This window comes from Anabrus simplex, chromosome 5, assembly GCF_040414725.1.
Source record: "Anabrus simplex isolate iqAnaSimp1 chromosome 5, ASM4041472v1, whole genome shotgun sequence".
NCBI lineage: Eukaryota > Metazoa > Arthropoda > Insecta > Orthoptera > Tettigoniidae > Anabrus > Anabrus simplex.
In genome coordinates, this window is record NC_090269.1 from 417,898,103 (window position 1) to 417,925,039 (window position 26,937).

The window sequence follows — 26,937 nt, forward strand, 5'->3', positions numbered from 1 at the left end:
TGGTCAGGCAACTACCGAATTATCAACACAAAATCAAACAGGTGAAATGCAGGAGTTGGTTTAATAATGAATAAGAAAATAGGACAGTGGGTAAGCTACTACGACCAGCATAGTGAAAGAATTATCGTCATCAAGATTGAAATCAAACCAATGCCCTACACAATAGTGCAGGTCTATATGCCTACTAGTTCACCAGATGATTAAGAAATTGAAAGAATATATGAGGAGACAGAAGACAATATAATATGTAAAAGGTGACTAGAACCTAATTGTGATGGGAGACTGGAATGCAGTGGTAGGCCAAGGAAGAGAAGGTAATACAGTTGAAAAATTTGGATTGGGACAAAGGAATGAAAGAGGAAGTCGGCTGGTTGAATTCTGCACTGATCATAATTTAGTCCTTGCCAATACTTGGTTCAAACACCACAAACGACAGCTGTATACGTGGACGAGACCTGGAGACACCGGAAGGTATCAAACAGACTTCATTATGGTTAGGCAGAGATTCAGAAACCAGGTGTTGGATTGCAAAACTTTCCCGGGAGCAGACGTGGACTCTGACCACAACTTGTTGGTCATGAAATGCCATCTGAAGTTGAAGAAATTGAAGAAAGGAAAGAATGCAAAAAGATCGGATCTAGACAAGTTGAAAGAAACGAGTGTGAGGGATTGTTTCAAGGAACATGTTGCACAAGGACTAAATGAAAAGGCTGAAGGAAACACTATAGAAGAAGAGTGGAGAGTCATGAAAAATGAAGTCAGTAGGGCTGCTGAAGAAATGTTAGGAAGGAAGAAAAAATCAACTAAGAATCAGTGGATAACTCAGGAGATACTAGACCTGATTGATTAACGACGAAAATACAAGAATGCTAGAAATGAAGAGGGCAGAAAAAAATACAGGCGATTAAAGAATGAAGTGGATAGAATGTGCAAGGTAGCTAAGAAAGACTGGCTGAAGGAGAAGTGCAAGGATGTCAAAGGTTGTACGGTCCTAGATGTTGCATACAGGTAAAATCAAGGAAACCTTTGGAGAAAGGAAATCTAGGTGTATGAATATTAAGAGCTCAGATGGAACGCCACTTCTAGGGAAAGAAGACAAAGCAGAAAGATGTCACGAGAATATCCAAAAGTTGTATCAAGGTAAAGATGTAGATAATTTGGTTCTGGCTGTTGATGCTGATGAAATGGGAGACCCAATTTTGAGATCAGAGTTTGACAGAGCAGTGAGCGACCTAAATAGGAACAAGGCACCTGGAATTGATGACATTCCCTCAGAATTACTGACTGCCTTAGGAGAAACCAGTATGGCAAGGTTATTTCATTTAGTGTGCGAGATGTATGAGACAGGAGAAGTCCCATCCGATTTTCAGCAGAATGTTGTTATACCTATTTGCAAGAAAGCCAGTGCTGACAGGTGTGAAAACTATCGCACCATTAGTTTAGTATCTCATGCCTGCAAAATTTTAACACGTATTATTTACAGAAGAATGGAAAAACAAATTGAAGCTGAGTTGGAAGAAGATCAATTTGGCTTCAGAAGAAATGTAGGAACACGTGAAGCAATCCTGACTTTACGTCTGATCTTAGAGGATAGAATCAAGAAGGACAAGCCCACGTACATGGCATTCGTAGATCTAGAAAAGGCATTCGATAATGTTGATTGGACCAAGCTATTTATGATTCTGAAGACGATAGGGATCAGATACCGAGAATGAAGAATTATCTACAATCTGTATAAAAATCAGTCTGCAGTGATAAGAATTGAGGGCTTTGAAAAAGAAGCAGCAATCCAAAAAGGAGTGAGGCAAGGCTGCAGTTTGTCCCATCTCCTTTTCAATGTTTACATAGAACAGGCAGTAAAGGAAATCAAAGAGAAATTTGGGAAGGGAATCACAGTCCGAGGAGAGGAAATCAAAACCTTGAGATTTACCGATGATAATGATATTTTATCTGAGACTGCAGAAGATCTCGAGAAGTTGCTGAATGGTATGGATGAAGTCTTGGGTAAGGAGTACAAGATGAAAATAAATAAGTCCAAAACAAAAGTAATGGAGTGCAGTCGAATGAAGGCAGGTGATGTAGGAAATATTAGATTAGGAAATGAAGTCTTAAAGGAAGTAGATGAAAATTGTTACTTGAATAGTAAAATAACTAACGATGGCAGAAGTAAGGAGGACATAAAATGCAGACTAGCACAAGCAAGGAAGAGCTTTCTTAGGAAAAGTAATTTGCTCACTTCAAACATTGATATAGGAATTAGAAAGATGTTTTTGAAGAGTTGCTTGTGGAGCGTGGCATTGTATGAAAGTGAAACATGGAAGATAACTTGCTCAGAAAGAAAGAGAATAAAAGCTTTTGAAATGTGGTGTTACAGAAGAATGCTGCAGGCGAGATGGATAGATCGAATCACAAATGAAGAGATACTGAATCGAATTGGTGAGAGGAGATAGATTTGGCTAAATTTGACGAGAAGAAGAGATAGAATGATAGGACACATCTTAAGACACCCAGGACTTGTTCAGTTGGTTTTTGAAGGAAGTGTAGGTGGTAAGAACAGTAGGGATAGACCAAGGTATGAATATGACAAGCAGATTAGAGCAGATGTAGGATGCAATAGTTACGTAGAAATGAAAAGTTTAGCACAGGGTAGGGTGGCATGGAGAGCTGCATCAAACCAGTCTATGGACTGACTCAAACAACAACAACAACAATTCTGTAGTCCCCTGACCAAAAATCCTGCTCTTCCTGCCAATGTACTTCACTTATACCAACTGCTTACGCTGTGGCCTAGCTAAGGTATTTGCAGCAGCTATGCGTCTAGGTAGGTGTGTTAGTTACCAACTGATGAGCCCAAATTGGCATACTGGGGTGAAACAATGGCAACCAAGAAATGAGTTTGCTGTAAAATTTACGATTTCCAGTAACGAACAATTTATAATGGAATTATAATAATCTAGACTGCTGCCCTTGCTACTTCCAAAAGGCTGCTACCCACCTTTCGATGAACCACTCGTTAGTCTGGTCTCTCAAGGCATCTCTCGGATATGATTGCACTTACGGCTCGGCTATTTGCTTCATTGAGACGTGCAAGCCTCACCACTGTGGCAAAGTTGTCCACAGGGGAGGATAATACAAATAACATCATCATCATCATTAAAAGAAAACTTAAAACTTGCCATTTGGTGTAAGTTTGGCACTGCAAAATTTGGGGAAGGATGAAATAGTGTACATGTTCTTATGAGCTTATCAAATTTAAGACATCCAAATTTTATTACAAATTTTATTTTATTCTTTACAAATGCTATATATAAAGGACAGAATCACATATTTTCTCTAATTACAAAGATACAGTCAAACTTTGTCTGCAATAATCATCAGTTCTGTTATAGGATTAAATCCTTTAGTGGCCAGCCAGGATCAAGGAATTATTCCAGTATTCTATTTTCTTATATACACTAGTAAAATATTAAATAATAAAAAAATGAAAGGACCAAATGGTTAACACATTTGGATAATGAAATCTAAAATGTACCACAAATAGGATATTAAATATCATAAGGATGAAAATATTACAATGAAAGCGTGTGCTTACAATCTAGCTATTATGAAAGAATATTTAGAATGAAATGTGAAACTAATTTCAAAACTTTCAATGTCCTAAAATGAATACAGCTAAGTAGCTTTTAGAAACCAATTTCCAAATATTAATTCTCATGGAGGACACTGCTCTAATAGTAATCACTTCTCAATTTTTACAACACACTCCAACATTCCTGCCAAGTTATTTGCTAATGTGGCAGAAATCTGAAACCTACAAATACAAAATGATAAACATGCCAATTTCCAGAAGTGAAATATCAGGATGTTTCTTCAATATCAGGGAAAACAATTTGTGAATATATCGCATTCATCAATAAGTGTTCAAGGTGTTTTCAGTTTCTGACTATCCTTATCTTATTTAGTACATACCTTGACTACGAAGCTTCTTCCTTTGTTAGTGATCAGTTTACACTGACACAAACAGAGCATTTCAACTGATGTCAGTTTTTTTTAATACTTTCACTATTACCAGCATCTGGTATCAACATTTGTAATTGGGAGTATGATTAATGTCTTGCATGTGAAAGTTGGCATGTTTGTAGGAGACAAACTAGAGCAAAGAGAATGAGAACTGTGAACTGGCAGAAGTTTTTGATAGACCACAATGAGAGAAGCAAAATTCAAATTTAGGCAGCAGCAAAAGCTGACATGGAATCACGTTTCCTGATAAACTTGTCTAAATACAAGCTACTGTATATACGGGAAAAATCCCTGCATATTCTTTCAAAGGTATGGCAGCAACAAGTTGAGATGCAGGTATTATTTGTGTCAAGATTGGTACAGTGCTCCTGGTATACAGAAATCTAGAAGTTGGCATTTTTCCATCCATTCTGTTTACACCATAAGCGAGAAACATGTCACATATGTATTGCATCATTTGTGAGGGGTCAATTTTAGTAGTAGCATGTGTTCAAGATGGCTGGTGTGACTTTTGTTGTAGGTTATTCACAGCTACAAAGAAGATCCATATTATGGAAGAGTGAGGGCAAACTGACAATTGCACTGCAGGATAGTGATGGGCAGTCTGAGGCAGGGTCCCGAGATTTCTCAAGAGCCTTGTCTCCGCATTGTGTGGCAAGCAGTGTGTCGTAGGCCTACAGATAAATGGAGCTGAATGTTGTCGGTGCCGAGTATGCGAATAGCCAAAAATGGGCCTTCTCCATTCCATAAATACATGTCAACATTTCTACTGAGGTCTATTTTGATGCAATATAACAAATATAAAGGATATACATTCTGGCATTCTATGCAGTGGTAAGTACGTGAATGAGTAGGCTGAGTACAGAAACTAACGGCTATTGTAGGTGTCTATAGTTATCAGATCCCACAATCAATATCCACATGACCAGTGCTTATGTTTACCAATATCTTGGTGATGAGCAAAATAATTCCTTAGAATATTACAGATTTTTTGCGTCATAATTAGGTACTCCGGTATATGATGGTGCAAAGTGTAATTTTGTGTAACTGTACACAACAACTTTAAGACAATGACCGAAATGCAATGGAAGTTGTGGATGTAGGTTATTTTGAAGAGACGCCACATAGCAGAGCTATTCAAAAGAAGTAAAATACGTCATTAGAAATACTTCTGGGATGATCTTGCATTTACAAATACATAAGAATGAAGATTACGACACGATGAGTTGCTTTGTTACTTAATTTATTGTACTGTTGCACATATGGTTTTCAATGTAAATATTAAACAAAGTTATACAAACTCAAAAAAACTTCTACACTTCCCTTCCTAAGATTAGAGGGCATTCACGCATATACGGTATATAAGAACCCACCCTTTATTGTAGTATATAAACAACCTTGTGTCGAACCTTTCAATGTCTGTTAAATGTATACTTTGTCCAGATTGAACAGTATCATTTTTTAAAAATACACAATACATAAAATGTTACAAATATATTCACATCTAAATATACATTAACAAGGACACTGACACACTACTATTAATAATATCATTTGCTTAGTGTACTTTAAATTGCTGTAGATTTAAGGGATGACAGCTTGTCATAAATTTGTCCTACAAGAGTTCATTATGTGCTGAGAGCCAACGACACAGAACACCAATCTTTGAACCTCTGTAATAAGTTTCCCCATACAATATTGTTATAACAGATGGCTGTATGGGGGATACTGACTACCTATGGTCAAGTTGTGGTACTTCAGCAGCCTTGATAATGGAATAATACAATGTATTTGAAACAATAGCAAACTGTAATACACTAATAAACATAAAATGAAGACACAGGCCCCTCATGTCAAAAGTGTATATTCAATATATATATTTTTTACAATTTGCTTTACATCGCACTGACACTGATAAGTCTTATGGCAACGATGGGATAGGAAAGGGCTAAGAGTGGGAAGGAAAAGGCTGTGGCCCCAGAGCATTTGCCTGGTGTCAAAATGGGAAACTATGGAAAATCATACAATAACTATGTGCATTCAGTTATTCGTAATACCTATGGGTTGTATTCTACACACAAAAGACCTGTGACCGTGACTTCCCAACAGCCCCAGTACACATCAGATTTTTGTTTTTCTGGTATTCATCCTTACTCTTATTTCAATAGAAAATATGATGGAATTGTAAACATGACGTAAATTACAAGTGTGAATTCAAGTACTTTACTGTATTTCTACAAAATAATATTAATCCTCTATTAAACAGGTTTTAGAGAATAAGGGAACCACATGCAGATCCTTTATTCACAGGTCTTATCTTTGTATCGATCAACATTTTTAGTTCAACAATTCCTTCAAGTCTCTACCCAGCACTTTTCTTTTGACAGACACATTTTCATGGTTCATTAAAAGTGCAATTTTTTTAATCAATCATCAAATGCTTGAACTTACAATAACTAGATTGTGAGCAGACAGAAATCTTTTCATTTCAATGAAGTCCATGATGTCACTTTTTTCACCTGCTTGATATGCAAATGAAATGCAGTTCAATGACACTGAGAACACAAAATGAATAGGAAGAAGTTCACTGATACAAAAACACAAGAAAGCATCACAACTGGACATTGCTGGCCACAGAAGATTTATTCTTGTAAACAAATCCATATTGAATATTTCACGAACATTCCAATCCTTCCAAAGGTAGCCACTTTGAACTTTCCAATGCGTCATACAAGCAATAGTCACGTTCTATCAATTCTCTGTTCATCTTCTCAATATCCAATGGCACATTATGTTCTGAAAAAAAAGGAAAATATTATTTTCTCAAATTACAATTTTTATCAGTATTTTTTTTCTTTCGCTAGTGGTGTAACGTCGCACTAAAACATCACAGGTTTTTGGCGAAGCAAGGATAAAAAAGGTCTAGGATCAACCAATCACTACTGATCTGCATTTAGGGCAGTCGCCCAGGTGGCAGATTCATCATCTCTTGTTTTCCTACTCTTTTCTTAAATGATTACAAAGAAATTGAAAATCATTTGAACATCTCCCTTGGTAAGTTATTCCAATCACTAACTCCCCTTCCTATAAACAAATATTTGCCCCGATTGATCCTCTTGAATTATAACTATCTGCATATTGCGATCTTTCCTATTTTTAAAGACACCACTCCAACTTATTCGTCTACTAATGTCATTCCACGCCTTCTCTCCACTGACATCTCAGAATATACCACTTAATCGAGCAGCTCATCTCCTTTCTCCCAAGTCCTTGCAACATTTTTGTAACGCTACGGTTTTGTCGAAAATCACACAGAACAAAACAAAGTGAGCTGCTTTTCTTTGGATTTTTTCCAGTTCCTGAATCAAGTAATCCTGGTGAGGGTCCCATACACTGGAACCATACTCTAGTTGGGGCCTTACCAGAGATATATGCCCTCTCCTTTACATACTTACTACAACCCTTATATACCCTCATAACCATGCGCAGAGATCTGTATCCTTTATTTACAATCCCATTTATGTGATTACCCCAATGAAGACTTTTATTTATATTAACACCTAGGTACTTACAATGATCCCGAAAAGGAACTTTCACCCCATCAATGCAGTAATTAAAACTCAGAGGACTTTTCCTATTTGTGAAACTCACAACCTGACTTTTAATTCCGTTTATCATCATACCACTGCCTACTGTCCACCTCACAACATTATCAAGGTCATTTTGTAGTTGTTCACAATATGAGTCGTGTAGTTTCAAAAACCCCTATCTCCAAAAAAATCAATTTTTCAGGAAGGGCAAAAAACTGCCATGACTGCATTTTACACTCCTTTTTAACATTTTCTTTACTTTTACTTTAATTAGCTCATATTGAACAAAATACACAAAATGTATGCAGTTTCATCTCTACATTTTTGTACTAGGGCAATATTTATCTTGAACATAGGGGGTTTTGAAAGTCACAGGTGGACATGGCGGGGTTTGAAAGTAAACATGGATATTGCAAACATACTCTTAGTGTCTAATGCTCAAAGATACTATGTTTACTTCACTTACTAACATCTGTGTAGCACAATGAGATGGAAAACGAATTGAAAACATGAAATACAGTATAAAATGTTTAAATGTTCATTGAGAATATGGAATGTTTTTGTCTCTGAAGAATAAAAACATAATCATATTATTGCAATCTAATAAAACAAGGATACGGAATCATCTCTTGGTTCACAGTATTCTTCTTCTTCTTCTTCTTGCTCTTCTGTCATACTGCAACGATGTTCAGCCTGTCGTGTTTCCAGCGAAACATAAAACTGGAGATCTGCAAGCTCCCTCCATCTAGCCCCATAATGTTTCTCAACCAATCTGCACACATCCTTCACTTTTGCATTGTTTAATGGAACATTGCCTTTTTCGATTAACTGTGGAACCAGTCCAGAAAAGGTTTTGCCTCTCTTTAACACACTCTTTGGCTGGCCAAATGTACAACGGTAAGCAACTTCCCCTTGTACCAATATATTGCTTTTCTTCCGTTTTAGAAAAATTCTTTTCGCAGGACTGAACTGAAAATGCCACGAGCCGACAGGTTTCAACACATCTCGAACAGCAGTCTTCCAGTCAAATATTGGTACTTCACAACCAGGCTGGAGAAGCTTCCCATGTTCACTGAAAATATTGTTGTATACCTCTGGCTTAAGGATAACTTCTCTTTTTCGAACAACTTTCTCTATACGTGCAAACACCCTGTCGGGTGGTAAAAACGAATGACCAACTACAGGAAAGTAAATTTCAACTTCTTTCACAGTCACTGGTGCATATAGAAGCCACTTACTAACCATACCCACAAGAATACTGTTTTTATTTTGTCCACCGCATCCGTCTGCAAATAGGCGTACAGTTTTTTTTTGTGACAGATCAATGCTGTTAAGAGCATGAAACAAACAACTTGCAATTTCATTAGCACCTCTACGAAAGTCAGCTTCATTCCATGAATAGATCATCACATTTTCGTGCGTCAGTGACGTCTTAGAGCTTCCAAACACTACAGTGAAGTTGTACACATTTATTTGCCTGCTGAAGTAAGCACTTTGGTCATTTAGCTTGGGCAATAGCATGTTCTTCTGACAATCAAAGGAAACAGACTGAATAGACTCATCTTCTTCTCTTAAATACTCGTAGAATGCACTGTATTTTAACTTGTGGACTCGTTTCTTGGTCTGCAGGGCAACTTTTGCATGTTCTGATGTGCAATTTTTTAGTTCCTCGTCTAGTTGTGAGCAAGTTGAGCAAACATCAGTCTTCGGACTTCCGAAACCAATATTATAGTTACGATTCAAGATATTCCTAAAGAAGGCGTGCTTTGCCTGCAATTCAGGTTCAACAGTGGTATTGTATTGTCTCCACATTTCTTTGATATTTAGTTCACATGGCAGGTACATACGTGCCGCTGACTTGGTACGGCAGTAGTGCGGCTCTTTAGCACGAAACGATTCAATAAATTTACAGATGGCCTCACGTTTTGGTTTACTGGCATAGCTTCTTCTGTCTCCCCCTCTTCTCTCCACAGGCATTCCCCCAGATTCAAAATGACGCTTTAGTACCCCTTGAATTCTGTCCTTCTTCAATAGGAGAGCTCCCATAAATGCTTCTCGGCAAACTGGTACCATCGTTCCATCCCGTTTCCGAATAGTGTACTTGAATGTGTGAGCTTTTCCGGATCTGATATTGTTACCCGGCCTGCGTCTCGTCACTGGTATGCAAGAAACATGCTTAATAATGAAACTATCCTGCTGCAGTTTTGATGCTGTAGAGTAGAATACCGAATGAAACTTCTTCACATCCAACAAAGAAATATCTCCGCACTGGTAGGCCTTGGATTTGTGGCCGCACATTGGTGTGACAGGAGGTCCAGCCGACGAGTACCTGTGTAATAAACACCCTTTTCACTTACGAGAATGTGTATGTTTACTAAAATATCATAGGTATTTACGCATGGCCTGCATCGAAAAAGAAAGGGAAGTTTGCTTCTCAATGTGACCATAGAAGGTAATATCAGAAGCTGCACAAAGCCACAATGGTACGGGCTTTCGGGAATCGAACGTGCACTGGCCGAGATTCGAACTGCGGCCATTTTGTGAGAGGAGAACGACCGATCCGGCACAACACCGCGCGCCGACTTCATGCAGCAATACATGTTTTCTAAAGCTTATTCTAAAAGTGCAATTTCTGATACAGTTCTACAATTATGCTCACAAGAGAGGAACGTAATAACATAATGTTACTATAAGAAAACATACCTTGATATTTTTGCTTCCTTGCATTTCCACTGCTGTTCGTTACGTAATTTCTTTCTACCCTTGCCAGGGCTACACTTCTCAATACATTTATGAGGTGAATCCATTAGTAATAGACAATACACGACACTGTGTCAACACAAATGCTTCCTCACTGTCGCGCCAAGAGCTCCTCGCGCCCCTAACACATGGTTACGTATTGCCTTCCTATTGGCCGGCGGAGATGGCGGGTTATGTTATCTATCGCCGAGCGCAAGGCGTTGGAGATGGCGGAATATGAAAATAACCCCGTACTTTGACATTGAATTTCGAACTGTTAGAGCGGGATTTGATGCGTACTAATAGTATACAGCGGTGGACATGCCCACAGCAAAATCAAATCAATCTTTATCTCCATTTTCGTGAAAATTGGAGATAGGGGGTTTTGAAACTACACGATTCATATTACAACTCATTTATTATTCTATACAGAATAAAATCATCTGCAAAAAACCTCATGTCTGATTCCACTCATATCACACATATATAACTTTTCTTTCTATCACTCCAGGAATGAATAAATGAATGAATGGATGAATAAATAAATAAATAAATAAATAAATAAATAAATAAATAAATAAATAAATAAATAAATAAATAAATAAATAAATCACGACTGATCTGCATTTACGGCAGTCGCCCAGGTGGCAGATTCCCTGTCTCTTGTTTTCCTACTCTTTTCTTAAATGATTACAAAGAAAATGAAAATTAATTGAACATCTCCCTTGGTAAGTTATTCCAATCCCTAACTCCCCTTCCTATAAACAAATATTTGCCCCAATTGATCCTCTTGAATTATAACTTTATCTGCATATTGCGATCTTTCCTATTTTCAAAGACACCTTTCAAACTTATTCGTCTACTAATGTCATTCCACACCATCTCTCCACCGACATCTCGGAGGGAATCAACATCTATATACCACTTAATAGAGCAGCCTGTCTCCCTTCTCCCATGTCTTCCCAGTTCAAACATTGCAACATTTTTGTAACATTACGCTTTTGTCGGAAATCACACAGAACAAATTGAGCTGTTTTTCCTTGGATTTTTTCCAGTTCTTGAATCAAGTAATCCTGACGAGAGTCCCATAGACTGGAACCATACTCTAGTAAGGGGCCTTACCAGAGACTTCTATGCCCTCTCCTTTACATACTTACTACAACCCCTACATACCCTCATAACCATGTGCAGAGATCTGTACCCTTTATTTACAATCCCATTTATGTAATTACCCCAATGAAGACTTTTCTTTATATTAATACCTAGGTACTTACAATGATCCCCAAAAGGAACTTTTACGCCATCAACGCAGTAATTAAAACTCAGAGGACTTTTCCTATTTGTGAAACTCACAACCTGACTTTTAATTCCGTTTATCATCACACCACTGCCTACTGTCCACCTCACAACATTATCAAGGTCATTTTGTAGTTGCTCACAATATTGTAACTTATTTATTACTCTATACAGAATAACATCATCCACAAAAAGCCTCACATCTGATTCCACTCATATCATACATATATTTATTTATATATATAAGAAAACAAAGGTCCAATAATACGCCTTGAGGAATTCCCCTCTTAATGATTACAGGGTTAGATAAAGCTTCCGCCTACTCTAATTCTGTGCGTTCTATTTTGTACAAATATAGCCATCCATTCAGACACTCATTTGTCTAGTCCAACTGCGCATTTTTTGCCAGTAGTCTCACATGATCTACCCTATCAAATGCCTTGGATAGATTAATTGCGACACAGTCCATTTGACCTCCTGATCCAAGATATCTGCTATAACTTGCTGGAATCCTACAGTTGAGCTTCAGTGGAATAAAATTTCCTAAACCCAAACTGCCTTTTATCGAACCAGTTAATAATTTTGCAAACATGTCTAATATAATCAGAAAGAATGCTTTCCCAAAGTTTACATGCAATGCATGTCAAACTGACTGGCTTGTCATTTTCAACTTTATATCTATCACCCTTTCCTTTATGCACAGGTGCTACTATCGCAACTCTCCATTCATTTGGTATAGCTCCTTCATGCAAACAACAATCAAATAAGTACTTTAGATATGCTACTATATCCCAACCCATTGTCTTTAGTATATCCCCAGAAATCTTATCAATTCCAGCCACTTTTCAATTTTTCTACTTTTGTATCTTATGTAAATGTCATTGTTATCATATGTAAATTTTAATACTTCTATAGCATTTGTCTCCTCCTCTATCTGGACATTCTGCTTGTAACCAACAATCTTTACATACTGCTGACTGAATACTTCTGCCTTTTGAAGATCCTCGCATACACACTCCCCTTGTTCATTAATGATTCCTGCAATGTTCTTCTTGGAACCTGTTACTGCCTTAAAGTACCTATACATACCCTTCGATTTTTCACTAGAACTTGTACGACTGCCAGTTATGGTGGCCATCATGTTATGCTTAGCCGACTTCTTTGCTGGATTCGATTTCCTAGTAAGTTCCTTCAATTTCTTCTTTCTTCCACAACCATTTCTAACTATTTCTTTCCAACCTGCACTTCCTCCTTAGTCTCTTTACTCTGTTATAATCTAGTGGATCTTTACCATTCTTTACCACATTTAAAGGTACAAATCTGTTTTCACATTCAACAATTGCTTTAAACCCACCCGTTTACTCATTCGGGACAAATATTTCAGATTTATAAAATTTACTCATTCGGGATAAATATTTCAGATTCCCTATGGGAATCTACATCTATATCATCTAATGGCCAAGAAGGTATCAATTTTTGGTAGCGAAACAAAGTCTCTCATAGTGCATTGGCACTGCCGGTGGCTTCAAGTAGCCTACGCAGTGGCCTCCACGGCATGCACTATCCATGCGTCTCGGTAGGTGTGCTAGGTACCAACTGACAAGCCCAACCTAGCACACGGGGGCGAAATGCTGGCGACTAGGAACGAGATAGCTGCAAAATTTATAATGTCCAATAACGGACCATTTATATTGGTATTATACCCTGGCTTGATGAACATAATACAACTTCGGGGCTACAAATACAATAATTGATGCTTTAAACAGATTAATTCAATGAAATCATATCTACTTACATCATAGGCTAATGATTTGTGATGATGGTTATGATGCTTGTTGTTTAAAGGGGCCTACCATAGAAGGTTCAGCCCCTAATGGAACAAGACGGATGGCACTATGCGATACAATTAAAATTTTAAAATGTATCCACTGACTGCAGTTTAAAAAATGGGGATGAAAAATGATTATGAGATTAAAACAATGAGTGGGTCTAATTCGCAATGCCTTATTTTCTAATAAAATATTTGAAAATATAGGTGACAAAGGAATAAGGCATTGCCTGGAAGTACAGATATATATATATATAATTCAAGTTAAAAGTTAAAATAACACAGTAAAATATTCAAACACAAACTAAAATTGAGTCAATTGGATAAAAGCGCAGTGAACACAAATATACCAGGACAATGGACATCATTACACGCGATAAAAAAGACCACTATCCCTAAAAAAAAAAAACGGATGTTAGATCTGCTGACTGCTCGTCAACTCACAAGATGAGGGAGATTGTACTTGGGAAGTTAAGCCTACGGTGTAGATCGACCAGGTCCACAAACTCTGTAAGGATATGTACCATGGTAAGATGATCACCGCAAGTACACACCGGAAGGGGTTCTCCTTTCAATACATGGGAGTGTATCAGGATACCGTGGCCGATCCGAAGACGACATAAAACCACTGCTTCCCCCCGGGAAGCCTGAAGGGAAGTCCTCCACATCTTTGTTGTACCTTTTATCGCTCTCAGCTTATTAGAAAGAGGGGTGGCCTGCCACTTCATCTTCCAATGAGACATAACCAGATGTCTCAGCTGAGAGCGAATATCACTTGCTGGAACCTTGAAAGGCAATGGGGACAGTGTTACTGCCTCCTTGGCAGCCTGATCTGCTAACTCGTTTCCCTCTACACCCACGTGGCTTGGGAGCCACATAAACGTGATTCTGGTACCGGCATTCAAACAGCCGGCCAACAGGTCATGGATCCGCTGCACTAGAGGGCGCCGAGGGAAACACGTATCAATAGACTGTAACGAGCTCAAGCAGTCAGTACACAGAAGAAAGTGTCGGCGCTCATCGGACAATGCGTAACGCAGCGCTTCACAGATAGCATAGAGCTCTGCTGTGTACACACTACAGGTTTCCGCAAGAGCAAAAAGAAACCTATCATTGTTGACAATGAACAGCCCACCTTTGTTTCTGTCCTTGAACCATCCATGTAAATAACGATTGAACCTGGATACTGATCAACAACGGATAGAAAGAGCCTCCGATAAATCGAAGGGTCCGTGTTTTCCTTAGGGCCAGCATGCAGATCCAGGATTATTTCAGGACGTCGTATTATCCATGGAGGGGCCCCACTTGGTTATCTGACAAGGCAGGCAACCGAAGGTACATCAAACATTCGGTGACTGCTATCCAAGCGTATTCCAACTGGCCGCGTTGCTCGAGGATGAGCACTGTACAGCGTACGGTTTCCATTGTGAAAGACGCAAGGATAGCTGGGGTGAAGTGGCATCTGTTGCAAATTCGCAGCATAGGACAGAAGCATTTGCTGGCGACTCAGGCGTAAATGTGGCACACCAGATTCAGCGAGCAGGCTAGCAATGGGGCTTGTACAAAAAGCTCCCGTCGCCAAACTAACCCTGCTGTGGTGATGCTATTCAGATGTGCAAGGACGCTTTGCCTTGCTGAGCCATATGCTGCACTGCCGTAGTCCAACTTGGATAATATATGTGCACGATAAAATCGTAGGAGCACCGTGCGGTCTGCACCCCAATTAGTGCTGCTAAGAAACTTCATGATATTTAACTTCTTGGTGCATTGTAATTTCAACTGCCGCACATGTAGCTCCCACGATAATTTGCTATCGAACAGGAGCCCCAGAAATTGGTGTCAACGCCAGGAAGAGCAACATTCCCTAAGAAAAGCTCAGGATCCGCAAGAAGAGTTCGCTTCCGGCAAAAGTGAACAACAGTGGTCTTCCCGCTTGAGAACCGAAAGCCATGTTCTAAAGTCCACCGTTCCACTCTCCTAATAGCATGCTGCAATTGCCACTCTGCGACTGCCATATTATGTGAGGTATAATGCAGAGCAAAATCATCCACATATAGCGACGGTATTACTGCTGAAACAGCAGCAGCGACAATACCGTTCCAATGATTTGTAGATGAACATAACAATAAAGAAATCCATGTTAAACAGCAGCAGGCATGGTGAATAGTAGTTTGGAGCATACATGACAGGACTTCCTTGATAAATTAGGCAGATATGCGATAATTGAAAAAAGGCTTTACACAATACAACTTGTTTAAGGTAACACAGGCAAGAAATAATATAATATACACTGCAAATCACACGCTAGTTCAACTTTAAAATCACAGTTGTGACCTTTTTAGCTACCTGCAAAAAGTCTTGAGAAAATGTTTTGTCATAATGGGAACCAGAACTCTTGGTCTTGAAAACAGAAATAGACTCCAGAGATTCATTGGACAGGATCTGAACTGTGTTCTATTTTTCTTCACAAGGCTGAAAACACGTTCACATTCTGCATTGCTATGGGGTATGGTGAGAATGGAGAGCACTACTATAGAAATTTGCTTATACTTCAGAAGTCCATCGGCTCCACGAATTCTTGATATTTGTGCCCAACTGGAATCACTTGCAGCATCTTGATTTGCAGCCAAAGTGTCATCTACCTGACGAGCTGTGGACTGCCCCTGAAGCTCATTTATCACCTCATCTGTAGTTTCTTTCTCTTCTTTGCATAACATGATAGGAAACTTCTCCAAGAAAAAATGAATGGAAGAAACCTGTGCATCTTCAACGTTGTCTAACCTAGCAACTTGAGCATGCTTTAACATAATCATCCTTGAGTGGAAACTTGTTGATGATGTAGTCACAGGCAGTAGAAAAGTAGTTTCTCACTGATGAAAAGAAAAGGGAGATCATTCACAATGTTCGAAGCTTGAATGCCAATAACTAACTCATCATCACTTAAATCGTTTCTTCCACCATGTGCAATGTTAATATCACACCCACATACCGTGCAAAAGGCAAATTTTCCTCCCTTCCTTGATTTTAGTATGCATGGAAAAATCAACAGAATATGATTCTTTAAATGTCTGGAAGTAGTTTCTCATTGGATTTATTCATGATAATCTACAATAGGAATGTAGCGGATGAAAATGTCCGAGAACAAGTGTCTCGATATGTACTGAAAATCGAAATTAATCTGGATCACTGAACGTCACATAAAATTCAAACAAACACTCAAGGCAGTCAGACACTTCATTAAAACATGTCAAAGCACACAAAGTCTCTAACAACTGAATGAACACGATGCCAATCTTGTGAACAAAGAATATGCACATGGTAAAAAGCATCCATACACATGGAACAAATGCAATTCTTCTTCTTTATAATATAATGGGCTTCGCTAATAGCGGTATACCCAGTCACTGGAACAAATGTAATTAATCCAATGAATATAGGAAACTGCGAAGCACGAAGAACACAAGAACTTGAACACTTCATTAAAATATTGTCATAACCTTAAAAGGCCAAAACTTTCAACGAACGCCAACTTCGTGAACAAAGAACACTCACGTGGACAAAGGATATACGTTAAATCACAACAAGCGAACTGACTGGAACAAATAATTTTTGGAGCAAAGCCTGTCGACACGTTCGATTCACACCAAAGAGGATTCGCATGGAAGAACTGTTACCCCGGCTTTAAATTCAATTCCCGCCGGGCTGAGTGGCTCAGACGGTTAAGGCGCTGGCCTTCTAACCCCAACTTGGCAGGTTCGATCCTGGCTCAACCCGGTGGTATTTGAAGATGCTCAAATACGACAGCCCCGTGTCGGTAGATTTACTGGAATGTAAAAGAACTCCTGCGGGACTAAATTCCGGCACCTCGGCGTCTCCGAAGACCTTAAAAAGTAGTTAGTGGGACGTTAAACAAATAACATTATTAAATTCAATTCCAATAATGACACAAACATCACACGGCTAAAAATACCAATCATATCAAAGAATGAGTTATAGACTATCGTGGATTTGCCTTCGACCAAGACCGAGTGTGCTTCAACCCACGCAAACAATCGATTGTATGGAAGTGGAGAGATTATAGAATGTTGACGTTTCAAGTTTTTGTCCGTGAAGTCGTAAAATGACACTGTCCATCCGTAAAATGTCGCAATTTCCGTAAATTTTACAGATAAACCGTAAAAGTTGGCAGGTATGAACACTATTCACTTAAGATTTGCATGCCTATCATCAGAATTAATTTCTCTACAAAATGCATATTTTAGAAAGTTTCAGAAAAACTGATTAGTCATTTAAGTTATATTTGATGTGTAAGTAATATATATATATATATATATTTTAGAGAGCATTTAAAGGGGCGCAAAATTAAAAAGAATATTACATTGAGGGTTAATGCAAAGCACTTTTCAAATAGTCCAGTTCATGCTGAATGTTTCGGTGTATTCTGTGAATAATACATCTGTCACAGTGACAGGTACTGCAAATGTGTGGTGCTCACCCACCAGTTAGAGCTATTTCAACTTCCGGTTCGAGGGTTAAGAAAAGAAATTTGCTCACTTCAAACATTGATATAGGAATTACATAGTTGTAAATTGGCTTTTTTGAAATCATTTAGGGTTTAGTGTTAACCCCCTGAATAAAGGATATCATTGAATAAATCTGGCTATAATTGCAAATACTGCTTCATTACATGCTGTATCTCAAACAATTTCTTATGAAGTGAGATTGGCACTGATTTTACCGAGATATTTTTTTGGAAGACTTTTGTCTGGAGCATGACACTGTATCGAAGTGAAACTTGGACGATAACTAGCTCGGAGAGAAAGAAAATAGAACCTTTTGAAATGTGGTGTTACTGATCACCCAAAAACAGTGAATACATTCCTCCACATAGGACTGGTGTCAGAAAAAGCACCTGGCCATAAAACTAGGCTTAATCCACATATAGTGCCAACCCCAAGGCTAGGAAAAAGAAACAGATTTTCAAGTTGTAACAAAGTTTTGCAATCCAACACCTGTGTAGGTCAGAGTTGTTTTCGTTAGTGTGTTTTTACAGATGATGATGATGATGATAATAATAATAATATCATAACGTTTGTCTGAACAACCTCTAATAGTAGGAAAGACACCATGAAAGCACGGCTTAGAGGGAAAGGAATTCCGTTTGAAGAGAGTATGCTAAAGGCCGAATTGTACATCATTAAATTGCACAAACCGCTCCATCAGCAGTATCTCATAGATGAAATTATGGCAAGACATGGACACACTACCTTGAGACTACCCCCTTACCATCCTGATTTAAACCACATAGAAATGATATGGGCTGATGTGAAACAATGGGTAGAAAGTAGGAATTAAAAGAAATAAGTTTCATAATGATAGATCCATATTGAACTGTGATTACAATAGAGTAAAATAATATATTATTATTGGTCCACCTTTTCAATACAAAATGAAAATTACATAGGGACTAGTTTCGACCTAGTAATAGGTCATCATCAGCCTGAAGTAAATTAAAGCGTAAATATCGAAGAAAAACATAAACAATGTAAACATAAGTACAGTCTTTTTGAAGGTACATACCATGTGGGAATTTGAGTAGAGATATATTAAAAATAATAACTCTTCCAATTGACGAAGCACTGAGCGGAAGTTATGTAAAGTTCGGTGCGCCGTATATTATAAAAGACCACTGTGCACTAAAAGATGTAATAAAGAAGAAGAGTAGGTTGAATGCTGGCTTCTTCTTAGCTGTTGTATATTCGAAGAAGATTACGTCGTATTTTATAAGGTATTGAAAGACGTCAAAATACAAGGATGTTGACGTCTTTCAATACCTTATAAAATACGACGTAATCTTCTTCGAATATACAACAGCTAAGAAGAAGCCAGCATTCAACCTACTCTTCTTCTTTATTACATCTTTTAGTGCACAGTGGTCTTTTATAATATACGGCGCACCGAACTTTACATAACTTCCGCTCAGTGCTTCGTCAATTGGAAGAGTTATTATTTTTAATATATCTCTACTCAAATTCCCACATGGTATGTACCTTCAAAAAGACTGTACTTATGTTTACATTGTTTATGTTTTTCTTCGATATTTACACTTTAATTTACTTCAGGCTGATGATGACCTATTACTAGGTCGAAACTAGTCCCTATGTAATTTTCATTTTGTATTGAAAAGGTGGACCAATAATAATATATTATTTTACTCTATTGTAGAAAGTAGGAACACCACATTTAAAATGGACGATGTTATCGCTTTGTGCAGGGAAAGGTTATCAGAAATCGGGGAAGAGGAACGGAGAAAGGTTTGCCGTCGCACAGAGGAAAACAAATTCGAATATTATGCACGAGAAGGACTAGTCGAAGATGCGATTGAAAGAATAGCATTCACAGTTAATGGCAGTAGTGACATTAAGTGACAGTGACGGTGACAGTGAATCCGAAGAGAACATTCAATCAGGAGACAGTGAGGACACAGCGAGGTCAGGTGCAGAGGAACTGAATTAAAGGCCTCCACTATTAGCTCGTGTGAATGAGTACTTTATCTGAGTAGAAAGTTAGAAAATGTATTATTTTTTAAGTTAACTGGAATGTACAGTAATGCCTACTAGTGATGTGAATATTTTAGTATAGAGAATAATGTGTATAAAGATTTCGTGTGAAATGAAAGTTGCTTTGCTCTGACCACTTCTTATACAGCCTGCAGCGCGGTGATGTACGAGCGGGGCAAAGGGTGCCCAAAGACTGGCATGGGTAAGTCACATGATTGTCTAGACTCGCTCTATTGTTCCTACGCGCAAATGGCCAGCCAAGAATGAGCGTCCGACCTATAAATATTGAATGTCTTAATATTGCAGTCGGAAGAAAACAAAATGTGATGGGTTACTATGTCGCAAGCCTCTAAAACTTATCAACAAGAAATACTGTTATTAGTTGAGGAGTGCTGTGTCTCTTCCACTGCCACACTGCTCTGCTAAATGGTACTACAGTGGCATTGACAAAACCTAACCAGTCAACGTTTGGCTCCATGGTTACATTTTTTAGCATGCTGGCCTTTGGTCCAAGGGGTTCTGGGGTCCGATTTTTGGCCAGATTGGGGATTCTGGGATTTTTACTTTCACTAGTTAATTATCTGTCAAGGGGGTTGGGTGTTTGTTCTATCTTTAGCATCAGAATTCATCGTAGGGTCCCATCATCACAGACATACAGGTCGCCTATATGGCGTCAACTTAAAAGACTTGTACCACACCTGTCTGGAGGCCACAAGCCATTATTATTATTATTATTATTATTATTATTATTATTATTATTATTATCAGTCAATAATGTGTACACAACAGCGAAGCTTGACAAAGAAAGGAAGAAGGATGAATGTTCACTGTTATACAATGTTATGTGGAAATGATCGCTTACCAACAAGCTCCATCTCATCTTCTGGGTTTATACTCTCATCCACTGCTTGAGCGGCAGAGTAAGCACTCAAACTTTGTAAGTAATCCTGAGTAGCCTGCATATGAGCTGAACTAGCCGTTGGATCAGAACTTGTGTCGTAGTAGCCTTGCCATGCAGAGTAATTCTGCCAATATGATGGATCATAATACTGGCTGTAGTCCTGGCTGGAACTGTATCCTCCTGCCGTTGAACTTGTTGTGTGACTGGTACCACTGTAACACCAAAACAACATCATGAAAGACAGATCAAAAAGAATGTATCAATAAAACTAAACTTTTAAATGTACTAAATGATCACTTATATAGCATTTATTATTCAAATTGTATGTGCCTTGCCAAAGAGAAGCTGCTTTGATCTTATGACATACTGGGTGATATGAATAAAAATGAGATGTAACTCTGAGACAAAACTCGTCATGTATATGAATAAAGTTTGTTTCTTGCTAACGAGACTTGTCTCCTTCCGCTTAAGATGAGTCTCGCACACTGGCTCTGGTATCTGTCAGCTGACGAGTGAATTAACAATCGGAGAGCTACAAAGAGTGGTTTTGTTGGAACAGATGAAAGTGTTAGATTTACAAGTGAAAAAGATTGAAAAGCAACAGTGTGTTCTCAAAAAACAGAAGAACTCATTTCAGTGCAAAAACGAGTTTTACAACTGCAAATGGAAAATCTTATACATGAAAGGGAGAAAAGAGCAGAACAAACAAGTACAACCGAAATGGAACACCCACCGATATTTTTTTCATTTAGAATAGTTCTTGACAGCCTTTTCTTCTTCAGTTGTGTTTCACTTGGGAGCCTATTCTGCAAACTACTGTATACCTTTTGTATTAATCAATATTCAATTATTTCAGTTCTTTCTAGGCTTACATAAACGTAGTAGCTGGTACACTTGGTATACTTACACCCCAGCTTGGGAACGACTGATTTAAGGTTTCTTTTCTTGTACTGTAAGTTTCTTTCAAGATATTGTGTAAGAAGTTACATTGTATTTATCATCACATTTAGGATCCACATTCAAATGCATAATTTTCTGCGGTCATTGAAAGTCACTCTAACACTTTTTAAACACGCTTCGTACTCCATTCTTCACGAATATGAAGATTTTATTGATCATACCTGTACATAACTAGGGGTGTTTCTGCATATAATGTACTTTTTCTACAAATTGTTTTACGTCGGACCGACACAGATAGGTCTTAGGCGATGATGGGATAGGTTTAGGAGTGGGATGGAAGCGACCGTGGCCTTAATTAAGGTACAGCCCCAGCATTTGCCTGGTGTGAAAATGGGAAACCACGGAAAACGATATTCAGGGTTGCTGACAGTGGGGCTTGAACCCACTACCTCCGGGATGTAAGCTCGGAGCCGCGTGCCCCTAACCGCACGGCCAACTCACCCGGTATATAATATACAACCAATACGATAGGGAGCGTGCACAGCCGCTCTTAGCGCCTCTAGCGGAAGAAATCGGTAACATTTTGGTGATCTTGTCTTGAGCAGTCAGTCCAGGCTGTGTAACTGTGGGTGTGAAATTGTGGTGGTGGTGGTGGTGGTGGTAGTGGTAGTAGTAGTAGTAGTAGTAGTAGTAGTAGTAGTAGTAGCAGTAGTAGTAGTAGTGTATCAAAATGCCTAAATCAAATAGAAACTGTTGTGCAATGAACTGCCACAACACACAAAGAAACACGCATGGAAAGGAATTACATTTCACACATTTCCTGGCCATCCATAGGAATCGGACAGATGCAGGAAGTGGATTTCTGCTATCGGAAGGATAAAGTAAGTACAGTAGGCTACCTTATTTCATTTGTGACATAAATCACACATTTCAAACATATCAGGTATGCCAAGTCAAGAACATTCATTTAAGTACACTTTGAAATAGTACATTTCATTTCAACTATGCATTGCAGCAGGTTCATATGTTTACATTCATGTCCTTCCATGCGCACGTGTCTTGACTACGCCAAATAATAATAATAATAATAATAATAATAATAATAATAATAATAATAATAATAATAATAAATGCTTTCCTGCATTTCAGTGCACACAGAACTCCATCGGAACCCACCAAATGGTCCATCATTTGCAGTGAACATTTTGTTGGAGGAAAACCTAGTAATACTGAAAATCATCCATCATATATACCATCTATGTTTCATGAGAGCTATAAGAAGAAACCGAAAAGAGAATGTGATGTATCCCGGTTTTAAGAGCGAGTAAACGAAAGAAATGTTCAAATATACATACGTCTTCTAATCAGGAAATTCATGAATTTATTGTGAAAAATGAGTGTGAAAAACTACATAAGTCGATGTAAGCAGCATTTGAGATTGAAGCAATGACTTTCGAATTCACTTGTGTTTTTAGTGGGAATGATGTACGCACACAGTGCTAGTCAATCACAGTACCTCCAAATTTTTCGGAAAAGGTGTATAAAAGTTGTGGTCCCAACACCACATTTTATGGATACCAGAGCATAAAAAATGAGGCACAGTTTAATTTGAAACATTCAGTTTTTTACTTTCTCTCTTTGTTTCTAAAGTGTCTGTAAACATAAGTAATAACAATGTTTGTTTACTCTTTTTTTAATGAAAATGAAATTGGGTATAACCTATTCTGCCTTGGCAGTCATATTTGGTGTACATCGGACTACTGCTGCGCGAATATTTTTTACTGCTCTCGGAGTAGTCAAGAAACGCACTACTAATTTTATTTTGTGGCCTAGCAAACTATCCCTGCATAATACTTTGCCTAGCGCTTTTAAAATATTTTATCCTGATGCACGGGTTATAATAGATTGCACAGAAATGAAATCAGAAACGCCAGCAAGAACAGATGAGAGATGTTACATTTATTCTTCGTACAAGTCATGTTATACATTTAAATTTTTATTAGCTGTGGCCCCAAACAGAACTATTGTTTTTGTTTCCCTTGTTATGGTGGAAGAACTAATGATACTTTTATTGTTAACAATTCAGGCTTCCTAAATCTTTTTGAGTGAAGGGGACGTTATATTAGCCGACAAGGGATTCCCAGGTTTTAAAACACAGTCACATCAATCTTTACTTGTTATGCCGCCTTTTCTTCACAATGGGAGATTTACAGAAGATGATATGTTACAAACTCAGAGTGTAGCAAGTGTGCGAATTCATGTTGACAGATGCACACACAGGGTGACCATTTTCAAAATCTTGAAAAATATTCCTCAAGATCTGCTTCCGTATATCAGTGACATTGTTTACGTAGCTTGTGTATTAGCAAATTTCTTGCCACCAATAATAAAGAACGTAGAACTATAACCCCTGCACATAATCCACTCGTATAAATTTTTCTTATCAGAACTTCGCTTAGCAACATGCCGTGTTATCTACTTAACTCCTTCCGGTCTAACAGCGAGCATAGCTCGCAGCGGCCGAAATTACGCTCAGGCCGTGCTGTGGGCATAGGCCGTAGTAAGGTTTTACAATTCACTAAAAATCAAGAACGAGCTATGCACGCATTCTGTTGGTTAGATCGTGTTTCTTCATGTATTAGTTACGCGAGTATTTAAGCAGATGGCAGTATTATGTCTAAGTCAGAGAATTTACAACATTTTCGATCAACATGCATCAGTAGATGTTGTCACTCAGTGAGCTCTAAGACATGGCTTCTCGCGGCATACGTGCTTGACGAAAGTGATATTTTCGATATTTTATGATATAAGTTTATGCGCAAATGAACATATTATTGACATATGAATTCGAAACAACTTCTTACATTTCATTATGATTGGAGTTCATTTTACGGCCTAGCGCATGTTCCAGCGTATATCAAATTTGCGTGAATACGTAAGATTGTCTACATATTAGTAAAGTTGTCTGTTTAGAAGACTGTAATTTACCTTTCTCAGAAGTCATCTGTGGTAAATGGAACAATATTTTTACATTCAAGTAACTTTTGACAAAATTTATCAATTAAAATAAAATTGCATAAGAGCTCCCATTTTCATTATTGTAATTATTATTATTATTATTATTATTATGAAAAATTATTATTTTTTATCGTACTCATTATTGTAGTTGTTTTGTAATTGCAATGGTCATTTTATATTAGCAAAATAGGGTAAATATAACAGTATTTCAGAAAACTGTACTTGCTTAGTTATCCGTCAGACCTTTTTTCCATTCGCAAAACATAGTATAATATATAAACAATTTTAAAATCTCAAGTGATAGTTGACATAATACAAACACCGTTTTTCAACACTAGATGCACAAACAAGCACAAAGAAAAAATAATCATGCAAATATCTCCTACAGGTACAGATATAATGTTTTAAATATAACTCAAAATGGCCAGTCCAGAATATTTGTTAGGGATATTAAGGCCCAGACTGGAATGGGTTAATCCAACTGAATTCCTGTTTATTTGCTTTACCAGATGCTGCCTGTCAATAGTTTGTCAAAAGCACAGTCAATTTCACCGGAAATCTCACTCGCGAAATTTGACTTTTCACAGATTAATAGATATGCGGTAGTTACAATATTGTTCTTCATTTCATCCTGTGACAACAATATCAGGTTTGAATGTATTTTTATATGTACAGCATTACAACTTCCATAGAATTACTTCATATTTATCTTGACGACAATATGCAACGATATTTTTTGCCGTTAACTATGAAGCAAGTCTTCCAGCGGAATGCACTCTCACTGTATTAATTCTCGGAACTCCGCCAGAGCGCTCTGTTACTAGTACCATGCACGTTCCCTATATACTGTTGCATAAACTGTCCAAATTTCAAACTTTTAAAACATAGAAATAATACAAAATGCTATCCATATTCATAAATGAATATAAGTAACAAGGGAGTTGTTTGATTTGGACCGGACAAATTGCAATGAAACTTAGTAACATTATGAGCTAAGGCATCCGGAACTCAATGGTAATAACCGTTCTGCCGTACCGGTACCAGTATTTATTGACAGTAAATTCTTGCTCCAGTTTTAAATGGAACGTGGTGTGTAGATGGCAGCGATTTCAATGAAACATGGTAGGATGATCAATTAAGACATCAGAACATCGCTGCATGATTGACGTTGTTATATAGGTTACCCACAGTGTGACAAAATGAATGACTCTCAACAAGAATCCGAAAATTTAAGACTATTTATAGCATGCAAGTTTATAGACAAATGACGAGGATTTCATATTACATATTTTAGCTTCAATTGTAAATGACATATTAAAAGCCCAATATTTTGAAATATTCACATACTGTATTGTGCATGTTAGTAAAATGGGTTTGACGAGCAAGACTTTCTGTTCATGTTGTCAGAATGTAATTTTCACTCTAAAGCACACTGAATAATGTAACTTTAAAATAGAACTATCAGTGCATTTCTTTAAAATAGAACTATCAGTGAATTTCTACAGTGAATACGCGAGGTCAATACAGCTGCAAACCACCCAGCTGTTCTTTAGCAATTAATTATAACAATGTTGTTGATTTTATGACAAAGTGAATATCAGCAATAAATTTAAGACAGGTGGATTGACAATTCATCGAAGTTTCATTGAAATCTGTCTGATCCAAACCAAATGCTTCCCTTGTAGTATTCGGCGCAAGTGAGATTTTGGTGTGGTGGTTGAGAAAGAGCAGCACTAACAGAGGCAGCAAATCATTGGCCGAATACTGTCATTATGCGAATCTGTTAAATGTTGTGAAATCACTTAGAGCATATTTTTGTCAAGGCCACGAGCAGCCGGTTGAAACTTTTAAATAAACTTAGAAACAGTGCAACCGAAATAGGCATTTTACGGCACTTAAAGTAAACATAAATGGGATAGCTTACACCAGGACCAAAGATACTCACACATTTGTTCAATACCATTTGGCCAACATGTAATAGAGAGCGATAATTTTCAGACTTGAAAAAAATATCCTTCCAGATATCAAAATATGAATAATAATAATAATAATAATAATAATAATAATAATAATAATTTCGTGTGG

At 37.8% G+C, this 26,937-nt stretch overlaps 1 protein-coding gene across 4 annotated transcripts in view; it reads right to left on the reverse strand.

Moving 5' to 3' along the window:
- Positions 1-3,263: 3,263 nt before the first annotated feature.
- Positions 3,264-26,937, reverse strand: part of Secp43 (tRNA Selenocysteine associated protein) — a 135,237-nt gene continuing 111,563 nt past the window's right edge. For all 4 annotated transcript variants that reach the window (XM_067147784.2, XM_067147783.2, XM_067147781.2 and 1 more), the window contains 2 exons: positions 20,896-21,146; positions 3,264-6,816 (listed from right to left, as the gene is read on the reverse strand). In XM_067147784.2, the coding sequence (XP_067003885.1) occupies positions 6,695-6,816; positions 20,896-21,146 (373 nt within the window). In that variant the 3' untranslated portion in view covers positions 3,264-6,694. The remainder of the gene's footprint in view (positions 6,817-20,895; positions 21,147-26,937) is intronic.